Below are 23,726 nucleotides of genomic sequence, written 5' to 3'. Positions count from 1 at the left end.
TGCCTCTCCCCTCTCTTGAACCGGTTTGCCGGGTGCTGCAGTACGCATGCGCATGCTGCCACCCACAGTATGGCCGTCCTGCTGGGTTCATCCTGGTGTGACACGCAGCCGTCAAGCAATGGCAGTCGCAAAATGCACTGCTGCTTGCCGTTGCGGCCGTGCTTGGAAACCAACCTAGAGAGTGGGTGTAGTGTGAGGTGCCGCCGGGCTGGGGCGCGGAGGGAGGGACCCCCGCTGGGCGGGTAAGTGGGTCACTGGAAGGGGAGCGGTTAACCGTGCGTGGTGGGGCCCATCTCCAAGGGTTGGGGGGCGGGGAGCTGCGGGATGCCGCGGGTGCACTGGCCCCTGAAGCCAGCGTGTCATGGCCAAGAGCCGGGGATGGTGCGGGAGGAGCGGGGTATTGGGCCAGGCGGCGCCTGAGGAGCTGACCCGGTGAATAACGGCTCGTCGCCGGTAATTCTCTGTCAGCGGCCTGTGCGGGACTCAGTCCGCGAGAAGTCGGAGGTGGAGCTGTGACTCCGAGCTATAGATCTGCCAGCAGGAAAACGGGCAGCATCTGTCCATCCAAGTCCGACTTTCCTCCCCTTGGTGGTCAGTTAGCTCTGCTCCAGATCCATCAGTGTCTCACCCACTTACCCAGATACAGTTTGTAAGAGCATTAACTTCTATTAAATAATTTAATTTAAATTACAAGAATCTGCATTTAAGTGTAATGTTTTTTTCCTATGTAGTAGCATATAAGAATTTGTTCCCCTTTGTATTGCCCTTCAGTTTGTGTAAATTGATCGAATGTTACCTGCATGTAACTAAACTTAAATGAAATGTTGCTAATTACACCTTGCTCCCAAACTGGCCTTAAAAGGAATAACAGCTAAAAACAAATTCTGAAGTATGGCAATAACATTGCTAGTCTCCACCTTTCACAATTGTAAGAAAAGTTTTAGATAGAAGTATGGGGGTGAAGTTCAGTCGGTGATGTCTCTTTAAGCAAGTGTTGGCAGAGAGAGGAGCGCTTCTCGGTTTGGGATTATTAGTGAAATTAGTGAAACGTCATACCGAAAAGTTTTCATTTTAAAGCATAGTTTCTCTCCCTTTGGGAGAGAAGTGTCTGTAAATTGTTGTAGAAGTATTACTGAATTCACATCTTAAATACAAATTTGTGCTGTATCTTATAATATGTAAAAGTAGTATGTGTCAAATATGTGCATGCCAGGTTCAATCTTGCTTTTGACTCTCGTTGCTGGAAAATAGCAAACAATGAGTCTAACTTTTAAAAAGTTGCTAGCACTTTTGAGGAAGGATTATTATTATTCAAAATGATCTTGACAAATTGAGAATTGGTCTGAAAGCAACAAGGTGAAATTCAGTAAAGACAAGTGCAAAGTACTACACTTAGGAAGAAAAATCAATGCACAGCTACAGAATGGGGGATAACTGGCTAGGCAGTAGTACTGTTGGAAAGAATCTGGGGATTATAGTGGTTCATAAATTGATTGAGTCAACAATGTGATGCAATTGCAAAAAAGATTAATGTCATTCTGGGTTGTATTAATAGGAGTGTCATACGTAATATACAGGAGGTTATTGTTCCACTCTACTTGGCACTGGTGAGGTCCCATCTGGAGTACTGTCTCCAGTTCTGGACTACCACTCTTTAAGTAAGATGTGGACAAATTGGACAGAGTCCAAAGGAGACCAACAAAAATAAGTTTAGAATTCCTGACCGACGAGGAAAGTTTAAAGAAACTGAAACTTGAGGAAAGACCTTTAGTCTTGAGGGGGGAAAAACCAGCAAATTCACTTTTACTGGCCCTCATTTTAGACCAAAATGTGACACTAGTTCCCCACAGTTTCTTACCCTTCTTATAAATTATGTAAGTCAAAAATAAAGAATTATGAAATATTATGCTAAATAAATGATTTGTCATCTTAAAGTTCCTGTATTAGCTATTCTCTTGTGTCTCTTATTTTTGGGTTATTATCCCACATTTAGATATCAGCACACTGAGAGCAATTACTATAAATAAGGATCAACATTCTGACTAGTTGGCACACATTCTTTCAATATAATATTACAATTATCCTTACACTGGGTTTACCTAGAAGATTTAAAAATAGTCACTTTTTCTTTTTAATAAATTCTGGTTTCATGAGTATTGTTTAGACTAGATATCAGAACTCGATTGTTTTTTAGCACTATACACTTGTTTGCAATAATGCTTTTTTAAAAATCTAAACTGCATCTTATGGTCTGGATATAACTTCAGTTAGCTAGATAAGAATGTTTCATCAGTTCAAGCAATTTGACCTTACCAGACTTCAGTTGTAATTTTTTTTTACATAGTATTGTATTGTTTTTTATTTTTGATTGAATTGATCTGAACATAAGATTTAGTGTCCATTTACAGGAAGAATAAAGCTGTGACCTTGTAAACTCATGTTAACTTACTGGCCTTGTCTTTTAGCTCCGCATAGAGTCTATTTGATCTACAGTAACTCCTCACTTAAAGTCATCCCAGTTAACGTTGTTTCGTTGCTGATCAATTAGAGAACATGCTCGTTTAAAGTTGCGCAATGCTCCCTTATAATGTTGTTTGGCAGCCACCTGCTTTGTTCACTGCTTGCAGAAGAGCAGCCCGTTGGAGCTAGCTGGTGGGGTCTTGGAACCTGGGTGGACTGGCAGCCCCCCTATCAGCTCCCCGCTCCCCTAAATTCCCTGTGTGGCAGCTGCCCCCCAGGCTATCAATTGCCAGGCAGTTCAGCTGTCCCTCCCCCCACTGCCATGTGCTGCTCCTGCCCTCTCCCTTAGAGCTGCTCCCGGGAACCTCCTGCCACAGTTCCCAACCAATGGGAGCTGCGGAGTCGGTGTTCGGGGCGGAGACAGTGCATGGAGACCCCTGGCCCCCCGCCACAAGGGCCACAGAGATGTGCCTGCCGCTTCTGGGAGCGGCAGTGAGCCAGGACAGGTAAGCCTGTTCCCCAGCATGCTGGAGGTGCGCCTGGGAGGGAGGGGGAGGAGTTTCTCAGCAGGGCCCACAGAACCCCTGGAGTCCCCTCAGGCACCCCTAGGGGTCTGCAGACCCAAGTTTGAGAAATGCTGATCTAGACCATCCTTGACAGGTGTTTGTCTAACCAGCTCTTAAAAATTTCCAATGATGGAGATTCCACAACCTTCCTATGCAATTTATTCCAGTGCTTAACTACCCTGACAGGAAGTTTTTCCTAATGTCCAACCTAAACCTCCCTTTTAAGCTCATTGCTTCTTGTCCTAATAACCTTATCAATACTCCCTCATGTGCTAACCAATTGCACTACTGGAGCACATATAGACTTTAGATGAGGACTGAAGGATGTCTTCCATATCCAGACAGTTCAAGTGGCTTTTCCTAACAGGAGGATGGGATATCTGAGGCGGAACTCCAGTTATCAATTTCTACATTACTTATTTGGCAAAAAGTCTGTGAATCTAGAAGTTGTAACATTGTTTCACGCTGTGAAAGTAACAGGGTGGATTTGATTTAAATTAAATTGATGATTTAAATCACTAGTCAGGAAGACTCGGTTTAATCATGGTTTTCTACATAAAAGTGACAGAAGGACTTGCATCTGAAGAAGTGAGGTTCTTACCCATGAAAGCTTATGCTCCCAATACTTCTGTTAGTCTTAAAGGTGCCACAGGACCCTCTGTTGCTTTTTACAGATTCAGACTAACACGGCTACCCCTCTGATACTTGACTACATAAAAGTGCATTCTTGTTGGTTGTTATAACCTTAATACATATTCTTCACAGCTCAGAGATAGATGTAGGTTTCATTTTTAGAAGGTATACACTATACATTTTTAAACAGTGATTTATTTTGAAAACTTTTCAGATTAGTTTTACAGCTATATCAGAAAATGAATGAATGAATGATTGGTTATTTCATTTACCAAAGGTAATTGAAGCAGGGATTTATGAAGTCATTTGGAGGTAAACTATCTCCAATTCAACAGATTAATCATTAATATTTAGAGGATTTTCTTGCCATGCTGTATTAGGAGGAGAACACCACCAGACAGACATTTAAATTGTTTTATTTAACTAAAACAACAACGTTAAGTATTCTGGATTTTTTTCTTCAACAGCAAACACATAATATTTTAACAAAACAAGCATATGTCCATCACTTCTCACATTTATCTCCAGACTTCTTCTCCTTGTCCAAAACTATTCCGTTCAATACTATATCATGCCATCCCTACTTCTGCGCTGCTGCTGCCGGAGCTCTGCCTTCAGAGCTGGGCTGCCAGCCAGCAGCTGCCGCTCTCCAGCTGCCCAGCTCTGAAGGCAGTGCCGCCGCCGCCAGCAGCAGCACAGAAGTAAGGGTAGCAGCCCCACAACTCCCACTCCCAACATAATCTTGTGACCCCCCTACCCAAACTCCTTTTTGGGTCAGGACCGCCCACATTTATAACACCGTGAAATTTCAGATTTAAATAGCTGAAATCATGAAATTTACTATTTTTAAAATCCCATGACCATGAAATTGACCAAAATAGACCGTGAATTTTGTAGTGCCCTAGTCATTAAATAATTATTGTTTGAATATATAAATTTATTTTTTTAAATGCTTAAGCTACATAATTTTGGGCAACTGAAAATATAAATTGATAAAAATAAAAATGCTTTCTGTCAAAATTATAACAAAAATAAAATATTGTAGTCTGGACAGGGCCCAGGAAAATAGGGGGTGTTTTTAAAAGCATGGTAAAATATTTTTATTAATGCTTTTTAAACAACACTTAGCACCTAGTGTAGATATACCCTCAGTGCTATGTATTGTTTAAAAGTGTGTTAATTTAACACCTATTAGCTAATTTTTCCAGTCTATATGAGCCATGGGTGACAGCAGGCTAAAGTGTTAAACATACTATAAAGTAACCTTTCGAATGCATGTCACTGTAAAGTTTAGTTTTAATGGCTATGAGAACAATAGTCTATTCAACAACTAGCTGGTTAAGCATGGGGATCTGTAACTTAGGAAACACAACAATTGATTCTGGGTTTTTTTTAGTGTTCTTGTAGAAAGTAACATAAAGCAATGAAGAGATGATAGAATAAGGTGATTTAGTACTGCTGTCTCCTCTGGAAATCATAATTCCAAAGCATTTATGTGGAAAACTGCATGGTATTAATGTGAATTAAATCTAAAAGGTAAAACATTTAATATTTTTATATTTATAATGAATAAACATCGTTATTTAGAAATTCTAACAACTTAGGAAATACTGTTTCATGATGCTTGACTGTGTTGCAAAAGTAATTTTTTAAGATTAAGAAAAAATGTGCACCCTAAAACATATTTTATGTAATTAACCATCTTGATAAGAATTGTTAGACTTTAGCCACATCTTCCTTGATAGAATTGTATTAAAGTACAGAAGCTTGTTTCTTCTCTTTCATATAACTTTCAACTTAGTTTTAGGGGTATTGATCTTATAAAACTCACATGTGTTATGGGCAGAGCTGGTAGCACATGTCATGGTTACAAGGTTAGCGGCACCTCTTTCTCCTTTCTGGTCTCTCTCAGTTCAACCCTCTCAGGTGTCAGGCTGAAGCCTTTACCTATCCTAGGGTGGAATTCTGCAATTCTCTCACTGTTAGACCAGGCCCTGAATTACAGTACAGACGGTATCAACCATGTTTACCCAGTAGGTCCAATTGACTTCTGATGCCTGTCGTCCTTCCCATCAAGGGTCTGTGACCAGGGTATCCAGTGACAAAACAGACTTCTTCAGGCCAAAGTATAGTTTATTATTAACAGTACAAACCATTTAAAGAAAAGAGATTTTTAAAACAGTCTACACACCTCTATCTTACATAAAAGCTAACCATGCCCTGATAGTAACTTACACAGGACTAACTTCTTCAGATTCCTCCCCACTTCCCCTCCCCAGTGCTTGTGCTCTAGTTTGTTCCCCGAGCCCCTCTTGAGAGAGAGCCTTTTTTAAACTGCTACAGTCCTTTTGATCTCTGCTGTCCATGGCCTTTTCCTCTGATGGCTTTCATCTTAACAACCCTCAAATGTTTGTGGAGAAGTGGCTTATCTTAAGCCATTCTATTTCCTTCCTGCATGTTGCTCCATACAGTCCCTTATTAAACTGAACTAAAATATTTATAAAGTAATCATCCCAATAACCCTGTCAACATACAGTATTCATAAATTACAGAATAGCTCCACATCTGTCAGTGTTGGTTATAATTAACATTGCCCCCTAGACTTTCCATTGTAAGACCCTGTTTTCAGTTGGTTATAACTTTTCCAAACTTAAATCATTTGGGCTGAAATTTTCCATGCTGTGTGTGCGCCTCTGGCTGTTTTTTAAGCAAAGTTCAGCTAACATAGTTCAGCCATTTTTTAGAATGAAGTTAGGGAAAAATAAATTGGAACTGTTTTTAATATGAGCAAAACATCTGTTTTATTGGGGAGCTCTAGAGCCTCCATGCTTTAGAGCAGGGACTTGAAACTTTTTGGGGAGGGAGGTCTCTCTGGTGTCAGGGATGTGTCTTTTGCCATCACCATGAAAATTTGGTCTAGTTATATGATTCGAAAAACTGCAGCTTGCACAAACTCAGAGGTTTGTTAGAGTTTGGCTGTGAAACCAAAGACTCAAAACTGCCCCAGAACAACCCTAAATAGCAGGGGAAAAACCCATGAAAACCAGAAAACATAAGCAGGGGGTGGGGGTTGAATTTCTGCACCATGATGCTGGGGGGTAGGGTGGGGAGGATTCATAAAAGAAACCCCAGGGGGCCCAATTTAAAAAAAGGGGGGGGGGCAGCTCGTGAGACAAGTGGAAACACCTACAGCCCGTGGCTGCCTAAAAATGCCAGCACAACTGCTCAAAAAGCAAGCAAGAATACTTAGCAACCTGCACGGAGCATGCTTCAGTCCAGGGCTGCAGGGTCCAAGCAGAACTTTCTTTGTAGTTATTTTTCTTGGCTGTTTCCAGCTGCTGTGGTGCCATGTACAGGAGCTGAGGGCTCCACTGCCTGGGCAATCTTAATTTGGCTCCCTTGTACATATGCATTATGGTACAGTCTGTAAATACATGATCATATACTATTTTTTCTAGACTCACACCTCATTCAGAGAATGGGTTGTTGTTAATGGTTCTTATGAGTATAAGGGGAAACATACATAAAATTAAGTTACCTGTGGCTGACAGATATACATAAAATCATATGGATAAGAAGTACTCAAGGGTGTTTAATACTGTCAGTAAAAGCATTGTTTTACAAATTTGCAGAGTTTTATACAAATAAAGGTAAAGAAACGGAAATCAGGTTCTGACATTTGAACAGCGTTTTTTCTGAAATTCATCTTTAAATTTTCAGTTACAGAATAAATCTTCAGTTATTCTCTAAATAATCTCAAAAACATTGTGCAAATGCAGAATTAAACTGCAATCTTTCACAGTGTCCACAAGAATCACATTTTGTAATAGAGTTCAAAACGAGAGAGAACCTACTAAATTAATCCTCTCTGTTTTTACAAATGTGTTTGCTTTCAAGATAGAAAGCTCTTTGGGCAAGACCTTTCTTTACCTTGACTGCTTTACTTTTGTGTATTGTGCAGCACCAAGCATTCTGTCAGTGCTAAATAATTAGTTATCAATCAGTTACTAATTGCTGTTTTAACATTATAATAGGTTGGAAGTCTGTGGAAAAGAATGGGTTATGATATTGAGCGTTTTGTTGGCTATGTTAATGAAGGACTTTTATGCTGTATATGCCGAGATGTATTAGAAGATCCCTTACAGGCTCCTTGTGAACATGCTTTCTGTACTGCCTGTATACATGGATGGCTTGTTCATCACAATAATTGCCCTGAAGACAGACAAGCACTTGATATGTCTGTACTACGACCTCTCTACAGGTATGTAACAAATCTGATTGTTGAAGGGATTTTTCTAAAGCCTGGTTTAGGAAATTAATTCAGTATAACTATGTCACTCCGGGGTGTGAAAAATCCCACCCCTGAGCCACATGTAGACATCATTAGATGGACGGAAGAATTCTTCCGCCTGTAGGGGAGGAAGTCCCATCAGCATAGGTAGTGTCCACAACTGAAGCTCTACAGCGGTACAGCTGTGCCACTGTAACATTTTAAGTGTACACAAGCCCCTAGTTAGTGCTAAAGACTTACCGGTAGTTTTGGGACCTCTCAATAGCCATTCTTCATGAACTAATTTGCATATTTAATTTTGAACCTTAATATTCCATTATCATAGCTTTCACCACTCCCAAACCCCTGTCATCAAATATAGTTACTTGAATGCTGAAATATTTTGAACAGAGCATTTGACTTTTTTCCTTGTGGAAGGTAGAATCCCTGAAATGTGGCAAAAGTCAACAACTTTTACAGTGTTGCAGGAGTTTAAAAAAGAAGAAGAAACAAAGTAACTCTTTTCTGTATATAGATACATGAAAAATGATCTAAATCGACTTCAGCTTCATTGCAAAAACGGAGAGCATGGTTGTGAAATGGTTTGTTCTCTAGAATCTATAGACAGACATGAGAGAGAATGTGAATACAGCCAGATACCCTGCTCAAATGCTGGTGAGTAAAGTTCAAAGTTGAGCCTTTTGTTCAGAAAATTGGTATCTGGCATACTTAATCACAGTAGGGTGGCAGCGATGGACATTCATTCACTTCTATGTTGAGTTCCACATTGTGAATTTCTGAGTTCTAGACCATATTCATGCTAGACCAAAAAAGATTGAAGTAAGCTTTCTTTAGGCAAGGGGGTAGGTACTTCTGCTTGCACATTCCTACACAGACATGGCCTCTGCAATATGGTTGCTTCAGTTTAACTAGCAAAACAGAACAAAAAAAGAGCCAAATAAAAATTCAAAAGATAATAGCATGATAAGCGGTTGAGAGTTTGCAGAAATTTTTTTTAGACAATGGATTTGCTCTCTGTTGTAATGATGATTGTCATCCATCATCAGTTTTTCCTTTTCATGTGAAAATTAACCAGAATGAATTTGAATACTGGACCCCTAATTTATCAGAATACACAGCAGTGCATGGTTTTTGCTTTCTGCCAAGGTATGATTTGTCTAATATTCAGCTTTTATTACTCATCTGATTGTGGTTTTTTGCATGTGATGATTGAACCAGCTTTTTGGCCAATTTAGCATTTATTATATTAAACAGGATTACACTATAACTTGCTGCTTTGCTCCTTTTCCAGAAGGTATCTTAAACTTTAGCCAGTGTAGGTGAGGCTGAGTATGTATCCGAGAAACCACTGTTTGGTGCTTAATATGGGACAGGAAATAAGGATTTCTGCGTTCTGTTCCCAGTTATGCTGCTGCTGTGTTGCCTTGGGCAAGTTATTTACATTTGTGTGTTTCTTAATCTGTAAAATGGGAGTAATAGCTCTTTCAGAGAGGTGATGTGAGGCTTTTGAGATCTTCCAGTGAAAGGTGATATGAAAGTGCAAAATATTTTTATTAAATTATATAGGTGTTTGTCTTAATCAGAAGTGCACACACTCTGAAACCTACCACTTGCAAGGTTTTTATGGCACATTTTTGTTTGTGCTTGTAGTTAGGCCACCTCTACTAGGTGATATTTTCTGCTTGTCTTTACCATCCTGTCTGCAATACACTGCACTTGATCATGCTGCCTTTTATCTCAGACTTGTCAGGTGGGCAACCCATTATTTGAAGTCAGAAATGTGCACAACCTACTTACATTTACTATAAAAGTAAGAGTAAAAATTTATACTATTATTACATTTGACCTCACAAACTTTGAAGGCTTTTGACATCCCTAAGTTATTTTCACTCCCCCCCCTTGCTTTAGAACTGTAAATAAAATTTAATTGCCTCACAACCCTCCTGATTCCTTTTGTCCCCCACCCTGCAGGAGTCGCGACCCATTGGTTGAGAAATACTAGTCTAGTAGTAGGTAAGGCACAAGTGTAGTGGTGAAGAGAACCAGGTTCTAGTCCCAGCTCTGTCGTTGATTTGCTGTGTGATCTTGGACAAGTTGCTAAGGTCCAAAATTTTCTCTAACCTTGGGTGCCAAATTTTTGATACTCAAGCTTTGTCTAAACTGGCATTTTTCTTAATATCTCCATCCATTGCTGTTGGTGGTGGAGTAGGGCTGGTGGGAACATAGTGTAGGCCAGCTGCCAGTATTTTTTCTACTATCCATGACTTACACTAGTGTTACCACCAGTGTTAGAGCAATGATGGGAGACTTGAGCAAAAAGTTTTAACGTAGACAAGGCTTTGGGACCTACAGGTGTATCTCTTCATGCTGTAAGGGAATCACTTTGTTTTGACAGATTTGCATATGATCAGTCTATGTACTATAGTTTGTTTGCTTGCTTGGGTGTTTTTGCCTGGAATGGACTATGTTTCTGTTAATTGCAAGTGATTTAATATTGCCGTAATTTACTGTTTCCTGATCAGGTTGTCCAGTTCAGATTGAACGACGTAACTTAGATGGCCATTTGGCAGTGTGTGAATACCGGAGCCGTGAATGCCCTAATGGTTGTGGTTATACCATTCTCAGGGCAGAAGACACGCAGCATAATTGTGTAGCAGAGCTAAGAACAGAACTAGAACTGCTCCGGTAAAATACTACTTCTGTTTGCTGGGTATTTGTGTTTAACCTGGGCCTAAAATCACTGCACATAAGAGACGGTTCCAAGTACTAGCTCTGTTTAATTCTGATATCTAACCCATAATGTGTAAATCACTTGGTATTAACTGGTGAGGATATTTTTAAAAAGCCATTACACACTTTAAACTCTTACTGCACTTTTAGTCTGAGTTAGTTAAATTAATTTGATTAGCCCAGAACCCTAATGAATAGGGATTGCAATTATCCAAAATTATGTCATGGTTACATGAAAGAGTGAAATACATACAAAGAACTAGACTGAGGCCATTAAACCTTTTCACTTTTTACCTTAGTCTGATATGAACCCAGAGCCAAATTATGAAGTAAGATTTATTATTTAAGATTTTTAAAACACTTTGGAGATGAAAAACTCCAATTATATTTGGCAGTTATAAAGTTATCAGAGATGAGAGGCAGGTGATCTACGAGTTCAAGCTTGTACTTAGGCCTAAAATGCTGGAAGACTACTAATACTTATCAGTGTTGGTCTTTACCTTCTGTCTGTCCCTCTCTTTCTTCTTGCCTCTGTTCCTCTTCCAGTTTATCATTTCCATGATCTTCCAGCAGTTTTGTACCTCTTCCCACCCCTTCCTGCTGGTACCCTCTCTCTTGCTCCTTTGGTCAGTGGAGGCCCCAGCTCTCCTGCACTTTGCTGGTGACCCAGGTTCAGTTCCTGGTAAGTGCAGCGGGAAACAAGTGAACTTTCCTGATACCAATAAAATGCCAAACTGCTGTTCAAAACTCAAAAGGTTAACCTGTTAATGTTTCAGTTTTGGCTATGACTGTGTTTAATAACTTAATGATACTAGTTTCCTTCTCCCACAACTACTGTCATTTCACATCCACAATAAACCAACAAGTGCTGATCCAAATGCTGCTAGATGGTATGCTATCCTGAACTTAACCTGTAGCTTTCTGTATTATGTCCTTGTTTCAGAATTCCATTCTCCTTGGGTTAAGTGGAATGACACAGACTGAGGCATATTCATGCTTTTTATTTTGAGACATGTATTACATTTCTCTTAAACTACTGCACAAAGTTACCATATACTCTTAAAATAAAATTAATCAAAATGACAGTTATATGTTTGGATGAAAGGAAATAAACCATCCAAAGCCAAAAAAAAAGTTAGTCTATAGCTTCTGGAATTATTTCAGAAACATCTATCTTGGAGTTCTGTATCGCTGCCCGTCACCATAGGATTTGAGCACAAAGAATCTCTGATATTGATGCCAGGACTAGAACTTGCACATTCTATCGAGAGATTAAAACCCCTAAATAGGTACATACTGAGCAAGAATACTGTTTGTTGGTCAAACAAACTCATCTTACCTCTAGAGAGCTGTGTAACACAAAACTATAGCAGAGCTTTAATTTAGGACTAGATCCGGGCAACACGAATTTTTTTTTTTAAAACTCATTTTGTTTTTGTTTTAATTTTGAACATTTTTAATGTTTAATTCTTTTAAATAAAATTAAAGGAAATTTCTAAAGGAAAGGTAGTTTAAATGTTTCAATTTTTCTGTTTAAATCTAGGAAGTGTCTAAATGAAACATTTTGATTTGGGGGGAGAATTTGCTTCAGTTTTTTCCCCCCCCCCCTTTTACTGAAGCAACTCAGTGAAATCAGCATGAATTTGCTAAATCTTTTGGTGTTGTTGAATCTGCATTTTTTTTCTCCTGAGGAAAAAAGTTTTGGTCGAAAAATTTCACCCAGTTGTATTCGGGAACAATGTGGCTATTTGGCAGCAGTAGTTACTCTGGTACTTGAAAGTCACAGGTATAATGGTTAGGTTTAAAAAGGAAAAATACACTTTTTTAGGTCAGAAATGATCTGCAGAGTGGAGGAGGCAAAGCATGAAATGGAGTCCAGATTAGATTCACAGAGAAGGCATATGGTGCAGAAAGAGAGTCTTCTGCAAAATGAAATTGAAGAACTAAAGGTAAATAAGTTCCAGTGTCATTTGTAAAAATGTGTTTTTGTTTTCTACCTCTCTCCCAACAATCTAGTTTTTTTGCTTTTTCAAGTAGTGGGGAGTTTGTTATCCTAATTCACTAGAGAAGATACAGTTCTACATTCCAATGGTCTGAACCTTTCCTTTTCAAATAATTGCAGTGTTGTGGCCCTGGTAACGCTCCCCTGCTGGACAGTCACCAGGCTGCTGTTTTGGGCCCACATGTTGGGGCCGTGTGCTTTTAAGCTTCCCTGGGTCTCAGTAGGCTCCAACACAGTCTCTCTATTGGCCTTTCTGGCACAGGTTTTCTGTCAGTTACCCCTTCGGAGAATTGGCATCTAGGAGTTCAGCTTCACTAGGCCCCTACAAGTAGTGCTGACCCCAAGATATCCCAGTATATTAAGCACATCCTTGCCCACAGTTCCACTGTATGGGCACTCTAGCAGACACTTCAACTCTTTAGGGATACGTGATAATTGAAACACTCCAAATTAGTAAATTTCTTACCTGATGGTAATTTCCTTTCTGCTAGCAGTATCTCCCACAATGAGGGATAGCTCAGTGGTTTGAGCATTGGCCTGCTAAACCCAGGGTTGTGAGTTCAATCCTTAAGGGGGCCATTTAGGTATCTGGGGCAAAAATTGGTCCTGCTAGTGAAGGCATGGGACTGAAATCGATGACCTTTCAAGGTCTCTTCCAGCTCTATGAGATAGGTATATCTCCATATATTATAAGATGTATGGGCTAGTCCCCTCCTGACTGCACTTTCTGGAGGCAGTTCAAAGCGGTAGCACAGCCTGTGCGAGCCATGCCCCCTTATCCAGCCTGCTGACAGATGATTCATTCCATAGCTGTGTAAAAACTCATAGAATATGATTAGTAACAGTAACTTCAGTGCTAGACAATAAGTGGGCTACAGCCTATAAACATAACTATCAAAATTAAATACGGTCTCCTGGCTAGGATGCCAACCAGGGAGAGTAGAATTGTGGGAGATGCTGCTAGCAGAAAGGAAATTAAGTTAAGAAATTTACCATTCTGCAGCTTAGTCTCCCACAATTCTGATACATATGGAAATTAACGAACAATGAACAGAAATAGGGGGGGGGGGTAAGAAAAACAGAATGAGATAGGGAAGATCCCCCTTGAGTTAATTTCCCAAAATAGCAATGCTATTCCTAGCCCAATGCCTGCAGCATCTTCCTGCCAAAGAAGACCTCCACAGAGAACAGAAAGTCAATTTAGGGTCTACTAAATGTGTTAACCTATGACCATATTGCTGCCCTGCAGCTCTCGACAGTGGAAGCACAAGCTCTTTCCACCCACAATGTCTTCATAGATATTGTGGAGTGTGCCTTGGTGTCTTTATAATGCATAGCTTGATCCATCTAGCTAGTAATAGCTTGAATACCCTGAGCCCTTGGCACTTTGGATGAAAAGAGACAAATAAGGAGCCCGATCTTCTTGTCAATTTGGTATGCTTGATGTAGATCTTTACTGCTCTTCTAATGTCCAACATGTGACACAGCTTTTCTGTCAGGAGCTGTGGCTTTGGACAGAATGAAGGGAGGACAATCTCCTGTGTGGCATGGAAAGATGAATTCACCTTAGGCAAAAAATGATTCTGGTATTCTTAGTACCACCTTGTCATCATGAAACACCCAGTGGCATTCCTGCATGGCTAGAGCTGCCTGTTCAGAAACTCGTCTAGTAGACATGATGATGACCTAAAAAAGAGTTTTGATAGGTGGAATGGAGATATTGATGTCAGCAGCCCAAAAGGATGTGTAGTTAGGTCTTTTGGAAAGATTGGTTTAACCACAAGTTTAGTCAGTCTGACTACTCTGAGAAATCTGGATATCTGAGGGTTCTCTGTCAAGGAGTCAGAGGATGTGGTGAATAGGATACTCCTACAGCTGACATCAGGCACTATGGAGCTAGTCCCTTGTCTGTGCCTTTCTGAAGAAAGTCCAGAATAAGTGGGATATCAGGATCCTTTGGATTTTTGTTGTTATTGACACCACACACTAAATCTAGTTTGGATAGAGGAGAAGGTCTTTAGGGTTGAAGCTCACCTGGAGGAGAATATTGTTCCATCTCTTTGAAGGATAGTTCTAGTGTGGCTAATGCTTCCCTCTTGATTGCAGGCTATCAGTTGTAGATGCTCAAGATAGAGTAATGGGCTTTGTTAAAGGATGGTCTGGTCTCACTGGTAGCTACAGTGGTAGTTCCAATTTCAGTTCTCTCAGATCAGAGAACCATGCATCTGCTTGGCCTGCGTGGAGCTAGCACTGTCACCTTTGCTTCTTCTTGCCTTACCTTACTTTCTGGATCAACTTTCTTAGAAGTGGGAAGGCGTATAGAAGGCCTTGCGGCCATATGTGCAAAGAAACAACCATCCCCAGGGATTTGGGGCCTGCTTCCCTGATGAAGTACTTTGGCTGCCTTGTCGTCTTGTTATTGGCAAATAGGTTGACTGCCAGAACGATGAACTTCTGTGAAATCCTAATAAAGATTTCATGATTCAGACACCACTCTGAGTTGTTGACGGTGCATCTGGTGAGTCAGTCTGCCTTTTAGTTCAGCTATCCTTTTATGTGTTTTGCTCTTATAGAGTTCTCTGGCCATCATTTCTGTGTGTAGAGTTACACTCATTGTTTCCACTTGGTTGTTGACATATGGCACAATGGTCATGTTGGCCAACTGGATCAGAATATTTTCATCCTCTAGAATAGATAGTTCTGGAACCTCTGTTGGGCTAGCTTGAGAGCTCTGAGCATCAATAGGTTGATGCTCTGGTTCCTTTCGCCTGGTGTTCCAGGTGCCTTGCACTGTTCTGTTCCCCTGCTGTGCTCTCCATCCTGTCAGGCTGGCATTGGCTGTGAGTACTTATGGCTCTGGAAGGCATATGGAAAGTCCCTTGCAGACATTCTCTGAGATTGTCCACCATCTTAGAGAGTTCAGCATCTGGTTGGGAACTGGGAACTGATCTTGCATGTTTTCTGGTGAATGGTTCCATGCTTTTAGGAAAAAGACCTGAAAGCATCTGATATGGGACCTTGCCCATAGAGTAATTCCTATATTTGAAACCAGGAGGCCCAGTAGTTGTAAATATTGAGCTATGGGTGGAGTTGTACACTTTACCAACATGCAGGTTCTGGATCTTGTTGAATATGTCTAGTGATGGGTAGAATCATAGAACCATAGGGTTAGAATGGACCCCAAGGTTCATCTAGTCTAACCCCCTGCCAAGATGCAGGATTTGTTGTGTCTAAACCATACAAGACAGATGGCTATCCACCTCTTTTTGAAAAGCTCCAGTGAAGGAGTTTCCATGACTTCCCTAGGCAGTTACACCTCTACCCCGATATAACGCGGTCCTCGGGAGCGAAAAAATCTCACCGTGTTATAGGTGAGACTGCGTTATATCGGGGTAGGGAGAGGAACCGCTCCCCGCCCCAGCTAACCTCCGCTCTGCCTCCGCCTCCTCCCTGAGCACGCCGCCGCCGCTCTGCTTCTCCCTCCCTTCCAGGCTTGCCGCGCCAATCAGCTGTTTGGCCCGGCAAGCCTGGAAAGGGGAGGGGAGAAGCGGAGCGGTGGCGGCGCGCTCAGGGGAGGAGGTGGAGATGAGCTGGAGCGGGGAGCGGTTCCTCTGAGGCCCTCCCCAGGGCCCCCCCATCCCAGCTCACCTCTGTTCCACCTCCTCCCCTGAGCGCACCGCAGCTCCGCTTCTCCCCCCTCCCTCTCAGGCTTGCCGCACCAATCAGCTGTTTGGCGCAGCAAGCCTGGGAGGGAAGAGAAGCGGAGCTGAGCGGCGTGCTCGTGGGAGGAGGAGGCGGAGCGGAGGTGAGCTGAGTCGGGGAACGGTTCCTCTGTGCCCCTCCCCTTACTTGCTGCGGCCTCGCTGCCCCAGCTCACTTCCGCTCCGCCTCCTCCCATGAGCGCGCCGCAGCTCCGCTTCTCCTCCCTCCCAGGCTTGCCGCGCCAAACAGCTGATTGGCATGGCAAGCCTGGGAGGGAGGAGAAGCGGAGCTGCGGCGCACTCGTGGGAGGAGGCAGAGGCAAGCTGGAGCTGTGGGGCCCCGGGGAGGGCCGCAGCAAGTAACGGGCAGGCGCAGAGAAACCGCTTGCGGTAACACGAATTCGGATATAACGAGGTAAAGCAGCCCCCCCCCCCCCCGGAGTGCTGCTTTATTGCGTTATATCCGAATTCGCGTTATATAGGACTGCATTATATCGGGGTAGAGGTGTAGTTCCACTGTCCTTCTGTTCTTACAGTTAGGAAATTTTTCCTAGGATTTAATCTAAAATGAATATGCTGTAGTTTTGAAAGGGTTATGTAGGAAGGGATACAGTTAAGTGCCTTGAGACCTGAGTCTGGCATCTTCGTGAAGATCCTAGGAGCTGAATGGGAGCATTTGGTACTGGTAGCAGGCTGTGCTGTACATAAATCTTAGCAGTCTGTGGTGGTGTAGTCATATGGGAATGTAGAGATATGCATCTGCTAGATCCACAGAAGCAAGAAAGTCCTCTTGAGACAGGGATGCCACCATCGAAGCTAGGGTCTCCATCCAGAATCTCACTTTCTTCATCCATTTATTGAGTTGCTTGAGATCTAGGACAACTCTGAGTCCCCATATGCTTCTGAACAATGAAGAAAATGGAGTATAGTCCTAAGAATCTTCTGAGGGAAACCTTTCTATTGCTCCTACATCCAGGAATAAAATAATAAGCTATCAAGAAAAGCTGGGAGCAAAGTGAACCATCGTTTGACTGCAGCTGTAGAAGCAGAAAATCTGTCAGCAGGCTGGAGAAGGGGATGTGGCTAACATGGGCTGTGTGACAACTTTGAAACAATTCCAGAAAATGCAGATGCAAGGGGAATAACCCATACATTGCAGAATTTGCAAAGGTTCCAAAGCCAATCACTGTTTACTTTAGATAGTATTGGAAATATACAGATCTAGACAAAATAATAAAATACCTATCCACATTTCCCTTCCTCAGATTTTTGAGCATTCTTTGGGCTTAGGTCAGAGGCCTCTCTGGTGTCCAGGATCCTTCCTCTACTCCACATGGCTTCTTGGCTGGATGATGGAGTTTGTCTGTGTGTCTGACTCTCAGATCCCTGCAGCAGTACCCTTCCTTTCTCTCCAGTGGCTGGTGACAGACCTTCTCTCTAATAACCTCCAGTCCCCTGTGTCAGGTGACCCACCCATCGCCTTGTCAAGTGATCAGCCCCCCACATCTGTTGCTAAGTTACCACACCCCTGGAGTTCAGACTTGGCTTGCCTGGGGAAGCAGCCATCTCTTTGTCAAAGCTGAACAACCCTCCACTGTTAGCTCTGTGCAAGTTGCAAGAATTTCTCGTCACCTTCTGTGGGTTTTAGCTCAATATGGAGGCAAAAGACAGCAGAGAAGGCAAACAAGTCACACATTCCAAATGAAGTTTGCAGTTTGACACAGATGTGCAGAGAGAGTCCCCAGTATCAAACAGGAGTCATAAGCTGTACGTAGTCGTATTCCCCAATTTGTAACATGCAGCATCTGTTTAAATCTGGGCGCTTTAAATACAAGACACATCACTGTCAAGTATCGGGGGTAGCCGTGTTAGTCTGTATCTACAAAAACAACAAGGAGTCTGGTGGCACCTTAAAGACTAACAGATTTATTTGGGCATAAGCTTTCGTGGGTAAAAACCTCACTTCTTCGAATGCATAGAGTGAAAGTTACAGATGCAGGCATTATATACTGACACATGGAGAGCAGGGAGTTACTTCGCAAGTGGAGAACCAGTGTTGACAGGGCCAATTCAATCAGGGTGGATGTAGTCCACTCCCAATAATAGATGAGGAGGTGTCAATTCCAGGAGAGGAAAAGCTGCTTCTGTAATGAGCCAGCCACTCCCAGTCCCTATTCAAGCCCAGATTAATGGTGTTAAATTTGCAAATGAATTTTAGTTCTGCTGTTTCTCTTTGAAGTCTGTTTCTGAAGTTTTTTTGTTCAATGATAGTGACTTTTAAATCTGTAATAGAATGACCAGGGAGATTGAAGTGTTCACTTACTGGCTTATGTATGTTACCATTCCTGATGTCCGATTTGTGTCCATTTATTCTTTTGCGGAAGGACTGTCCGGTTTGGCCAATGTACATGGCAGAGGGGCATTGCTGGCACATGATGGCATATATAACATTAGTGGATGTGCAGGTGAATGAGCCCTTGATGGTGTGGCTGATGTGGTTGGGTCCTCTGATGGTGTCGCCAGAGTAGATATGGGGACAGAGTAGGCAACGAGGTTTGCTACAGGGATTGGTTCCTGGGTTGGTGTTTCTGTGGTGTGGTGTGTAGTTGCTGGTGAGTATTTGCTTCGGGTTGGGGGGTTGTCTGTAAGCGAGTACTGGCCTGCCTCCCAAGGTCTGTGAGAGTGAAGGATCATTTTCCAGGATAGGTTGTAGATCGTGGATAATGCGCTGGAGAGGTTTTAGCTGGGGGCTGTATGTGATGGCCAGTGGTGTTCTGTTATTGTCCTTGTTGGGCCTGTCCTGTAGTAGGTGATTTCTGGGTACCCGTCTTGCTCTGTCAATCTGTTTCTTCACTTCCCCAGGTGGGTATTGCAGTTTTACGAATGCTTGATAAAGATCTTGTAGGTGTTTGTCTCTGTCTGAGGGGTTGGAGCAAATTCGGTTGTATCTTAGGGCTTGGCTGTAGACAATGGATCGTGTGATGTGTCTTGGATGGAAGCTGGAGGCATGTAGGTACGTATAGCGGTCAGTAGGTTTCCGGTATAGGGTGGTGTTTATGTGACCATCGCTTATTTGCACTGTAGTGTCCAGGAAGTGGATCTCTTGTGTGGACTGGTCCAGGCTGAGGTTGATGGTGGGGTGGAAATTGTTGAAGTCCAGGTGGAATTCTTCAAGGGCCTCCTTTCCGTGGGTCCATATGATGAAGATGTCATCAATGTAGCGCAAGTAGAGGAGGGGCACTAGGGGACGAGAGCTGAGGAAGCGTTGTTCTAAGTCAGCCATAAAAATGTTGGCATACTGTGGGGCCATGCGGGTACCCATAGCGGTGCCACTGACTTGAAGGTATAAGTTGTCCCCAAATCTGAAGTGGTTGTGGGTGAGGACAAAGTCACAAAGCTCAGCCGCCAGGCGTGCTGTGGCCTCATCAGGGATACTGTTCCTGACAGCTTGTAGTCCATCCTCTTGTGGAATATTGGTGTAAAGTGCTTCTACATCCATGGTGGCCAGGATGGTGTTTTCAGGAAGAACACCAATGCATTGTAGTTTCCTCAGGAAGTCGGTGGTGTCTCGAAGATAGCTGGGAATGCTGGTAGCGTAGGGTCTGAGGAGAGAGTCCAAATAGCCAGATAATCCTGCTGTAAAAGTGCCAATGCCTGAGATGATGGGGCATCCAGGGTTTCCGGGTTTATGGATCTTGGGTAGCAGATAGAATACCCCTGGTCGGGGTTCTGGGGGTGTGTCCATGTAGATTTGTTCCCGTACTGTAGCTGGGAATTTCTTGAGCAGATGGTGTAGTTTCTTTTGGTATTCCTCAGTGGGATCAGAGGATAGTGGCCTGTAGAATGTGATCTTGGAGAGTTGCCTGGCAGCCTCCTGTTCATAATCCGACCTGTTCATTATGACTACAGCACCTCCTTTGTCAGCCCCTTTGATGATAATGTCAGAGTTGTTTCTGAGGCTGTGGATGGCATTGCCTTCTGTACGGCTGAGGTTATGGGACATGTGATGTTGTTTGTCCACAATTTCAGCCTGTGCACTCTGTCCCCATATCTACTCTGGCGACACCATCAGAGGACCCAACCACATCAGCCACACCATCAAGGGCTCATTCACCTGCACATCCACTAATGTTATATATGCCATCATGTGCCAGCAATGCCCCTCTGCCATGTACATTGGCCAAACCGGACAGTCCCTCCGCAAAAGAATAAATGGACACAAATCGGACATCAGGAATGGTAACATACATAAGCCAGTAAGTGAACACTTCAGTCTCCCTGGTCATTCTATTACAGATTTAAAAGTCACTATCATTGAACAAAAAAACTTCAGAAACGGACTTCAAAGAGAAACAGCAGAACTAAAATTCATTTGCAAATTTAACACCATTAATCTGGGCTTGAATAGGGACTGGGAGTGGCTGGCTCATTACAGAAGCAGCTTTTCCTCTCCTGGAATTGACACCTCCTCATCTATTATTGGGAGTGGACTATATCCACCCTGAAATGAATTGGCCCTGTCAACACTGGTTCTCCACTTGCGAAGTAACTCCCTGCTCTCCATGTGTCAGTATATAATGCCTGCATCTGTAACTTTCACTCTATGCATCCGAAGAAGTGGGTTTTTTACTCACAAAAGCTTATGCCCAAATAAATCTGTTAGTCTTTAAGGTGCCACCAGACTCCTTGTTGTTTTTGAAGACACATCACTGCAAGTCAGATATACAGTACTTAAAAAAAACAGCTCCTCTGCTCATACTATTTTAAAGTAGCTCAGTATGGATGGAAATATAGGAACCTATGTTCTGATCCTACACTCGCACACTGCAGTCAGTGATGCTTCATGTGAAAGTAAGGGTCTGCTGCCCACATGGATCCAGTTGCTGGATCAGGGCCCCGTACTCTAACATAGTGTTTGAAACCAGTTTAGCTAGAGCTGTGTTCAGACTCTGTACTAACTTGCTTCAAAACCCAATGGGGTTAAGGCCAAAGTAAAAAGCAGTGGGGAGAGAATGTATTATCTAACCCATTCATCCAGCTTTTATCCTGTAACAGGAAAAAAATAACCATTAAAACCCAAGACCGTTGAGCCTTTGTATGTTTTAAGGTTTCTTCGTATTGGATTTGAATTAAAATATTGGAAGATCATATCTGCGAGTAAGTCACACAGCTCTGTCCTGAACACTTTTGGTTTTTGGAATAATATTCATTTGGGTTTTAAGATACAGAACATAACCAGCAGCCAGTGAAATCCACTGGTACATCTGTGATCAGTCAGATTTGCACTGTCTCTCATGGCTCTCGCAGACTGGAATATTTGAAATGAGTGCCACAGCAAGCAGAAACTGTGCTGCAAATCAGCAAAATTAAGTTTGTTTAGTGGTTTATCAAAAATTGCAGATTCTTTCAGCTGTACCTGGTCTTCATTATTTCTTCTCCTATATGCAGTAGTCATTTCAGCTTCAATACCACCATTATTGGAAATGTATTTATATGGTCTCTTATTCTAGTCTGTTTTCACACATGCTTTTTAGAGTCAGATGTCACGAATGATGTCTGAAGTGCGCTCCCTTATGGCTGCAGAGAGACAGCATCGTCAAGAGCTGGAGCAAGCAGAGCTCGAAAAGCGTGAATTAATGGAGCTGCTGAAAGGCCTACAGAAAGACTGCCGATTAAATAATACAGAAGGAAACAAGAAATCAACAAACTTTCGCCCTCTAACACGACTGGAGAGTGTGAAACGAAAACCCAGGGAAGTTACAGTCATCTAAACAGAAGTAAGCTCACAGACATACAGGATTCTGTTTCCTGTGAACAGTTAGCAAACTTCGTATTAGTTCTAAATGACCTCTTTTCTATCTAAAGTCTGAATGGGTCAAAAAGAGTGGGGGAAAACACAAGTTTTTATATCTAGCACACTTTGCATACTATGCAAATAGTAAAACTAGTTTTTAGGCATTTGGGGGAAGTTGTAGGCCCAATATTAGTTTTTAAATGTCCATTAATAGTATATTGGGCATTACAACATGCATTTAAAAGGACATTTTCAACTAATATTTTCGGATAGCAGGAGCTCTTAATCTATGGTCCTCCCTGGATTATTTACAATAGCTTCCTTACAGACCTGAAAACTAGAACTTCAACTAGGTGACATGGAATTTTTTTTTCATTGCTACTGCAATTTCAGCGCAGTTAAAGCTGGTATATGACACCTCTTTTTTTCCTCACATGTGTATAAGCATAATGAATGATAGCAGCTGGAGTGTATTCTAAGAATAGGACTAATTCTAGGAATAGTATTTAAGTACTTCAGTCAAACCAGCAGGGGAAACTAACAAATTTGGAGATAGTTGTGTCCTTTAAAAACACTGTACATCACAAAGGAATAGTGGCTTAAGTATTCTTAATTCCAAACAGTTGCCACCAGCATACAACAGCTTTAAACTAGGTCAGTTTGGATTTAAGAGTATTTGGCAGTTTTCCTTTAATCTCCAACCCCTTCTTAGTTTTTCATCAAGCTAGCTGTTACCAAAACCCATGATAGTGCAGAATTTTAGCAATGCAGTCCAACTCACTTCCAAGCTGTCTAGAATTCTCCTTCATCTGTTTCCATCCTGAAGGAGCTTGCAGAAGATTACATGTTCATGTTGAAAACTTGTAGGCATTTGTATTTATCAGGATTGCTTAAATACTGTTACTGCCCTTTCTTGCACCGCCAATGCTTTTATAATATTTGCATTACATAGTGAAGATTAGTGCATATTCAGAGTTCTGCTTGTTATCACAGTCTGGGTGAATTGTGTATACATTTCCTTGGTGTGAGCAATCTATTAGCTGTTTTTACAAGGACTCTATGGTTTAATACTGCTGACTATAGAAAGATATACATGTCTTTTTAAAACACATTAAAAGCACCTGTTGAACACCTTTAATTTTCTTTTAACAGGTATGATAAAAGCTACTTGAACGTTGTTTTACCCACAACAGACCTCAATTTTATACAAAGGACATATGATCAGGTGGACTTCTATATTGATACTAAAATCTGGAACTATACAATGGCAATAATAGACCCACGGATCTTGAATCATGGGGTTTCTTACATTTGAGGACTGCAGGACACTTTGCCATATTTGAGCTCTCCAAATTTCTAGACAGTTAGACCCTGAGCATGTGGGTGAAACCCACCAGCCAGACATCTGAAATATATACATGATGAAAGAGAGCCACATGATGTTACAAGGGTTTATGTAAGTCTCCATGCCTGGTTTGATTTTTTTTTTTCCCTACTGAACTTAATACTAACATACTGAAAGAAACAAGTAGATTGTTAGTGAGTGCAG

The 23,726-nt window shown here is 42.0% G+C and overlaps 1 protein-coding gene across 1 annotated transcript; it reads left to right on the top strand.

The window, feature by feature from the left end:
* The first annotated feature begins 69 nt into the window (after positions 1–69).
* LOC135873316 (RING finger protein 151-like) lies at positions 70–23,375 on the top strand. Its single transcript, XM_065397725.1, has 7 exons — positions 70–192; positions 7,694–7,920; positions 8,465–8,604; positions 10,473–10,635; positions 12,509–12,629; positions 21,918–22,160; positions 23,330–23,375. Exons 1-6 carry the CDS (start codon positions 70–72, stop codon positions 22,152–22,154), a joined length of 1,011 nt encoding a protein of 336 aa, XP_065253797.1. The 3' UTR covers positions 22,155–22,160; positions 23,330–23,375.
* Positions 23,376–23,726: the final 351 nt, after the last annotated feature.

Source organism: Emys orbicularis, chromosome 2 (genome assembly GCF_028017835.1).
Source record: "Emys orbicularis isolate rEmyOrb1 chromosome 2, rEmyOrb1.hap1, whole genome shotgun sequence".
Taxonomy (NCBI): domain Eukaryota; kingdom Metazoa; phylum Chordata; order Testudines; family Emydidae; genus Emys; species Emys orbicularis.
Note: the sequence above shows the minus strand (reverse complement) of the source record. Positions and strands in the feature narration are given on the sequence as shown.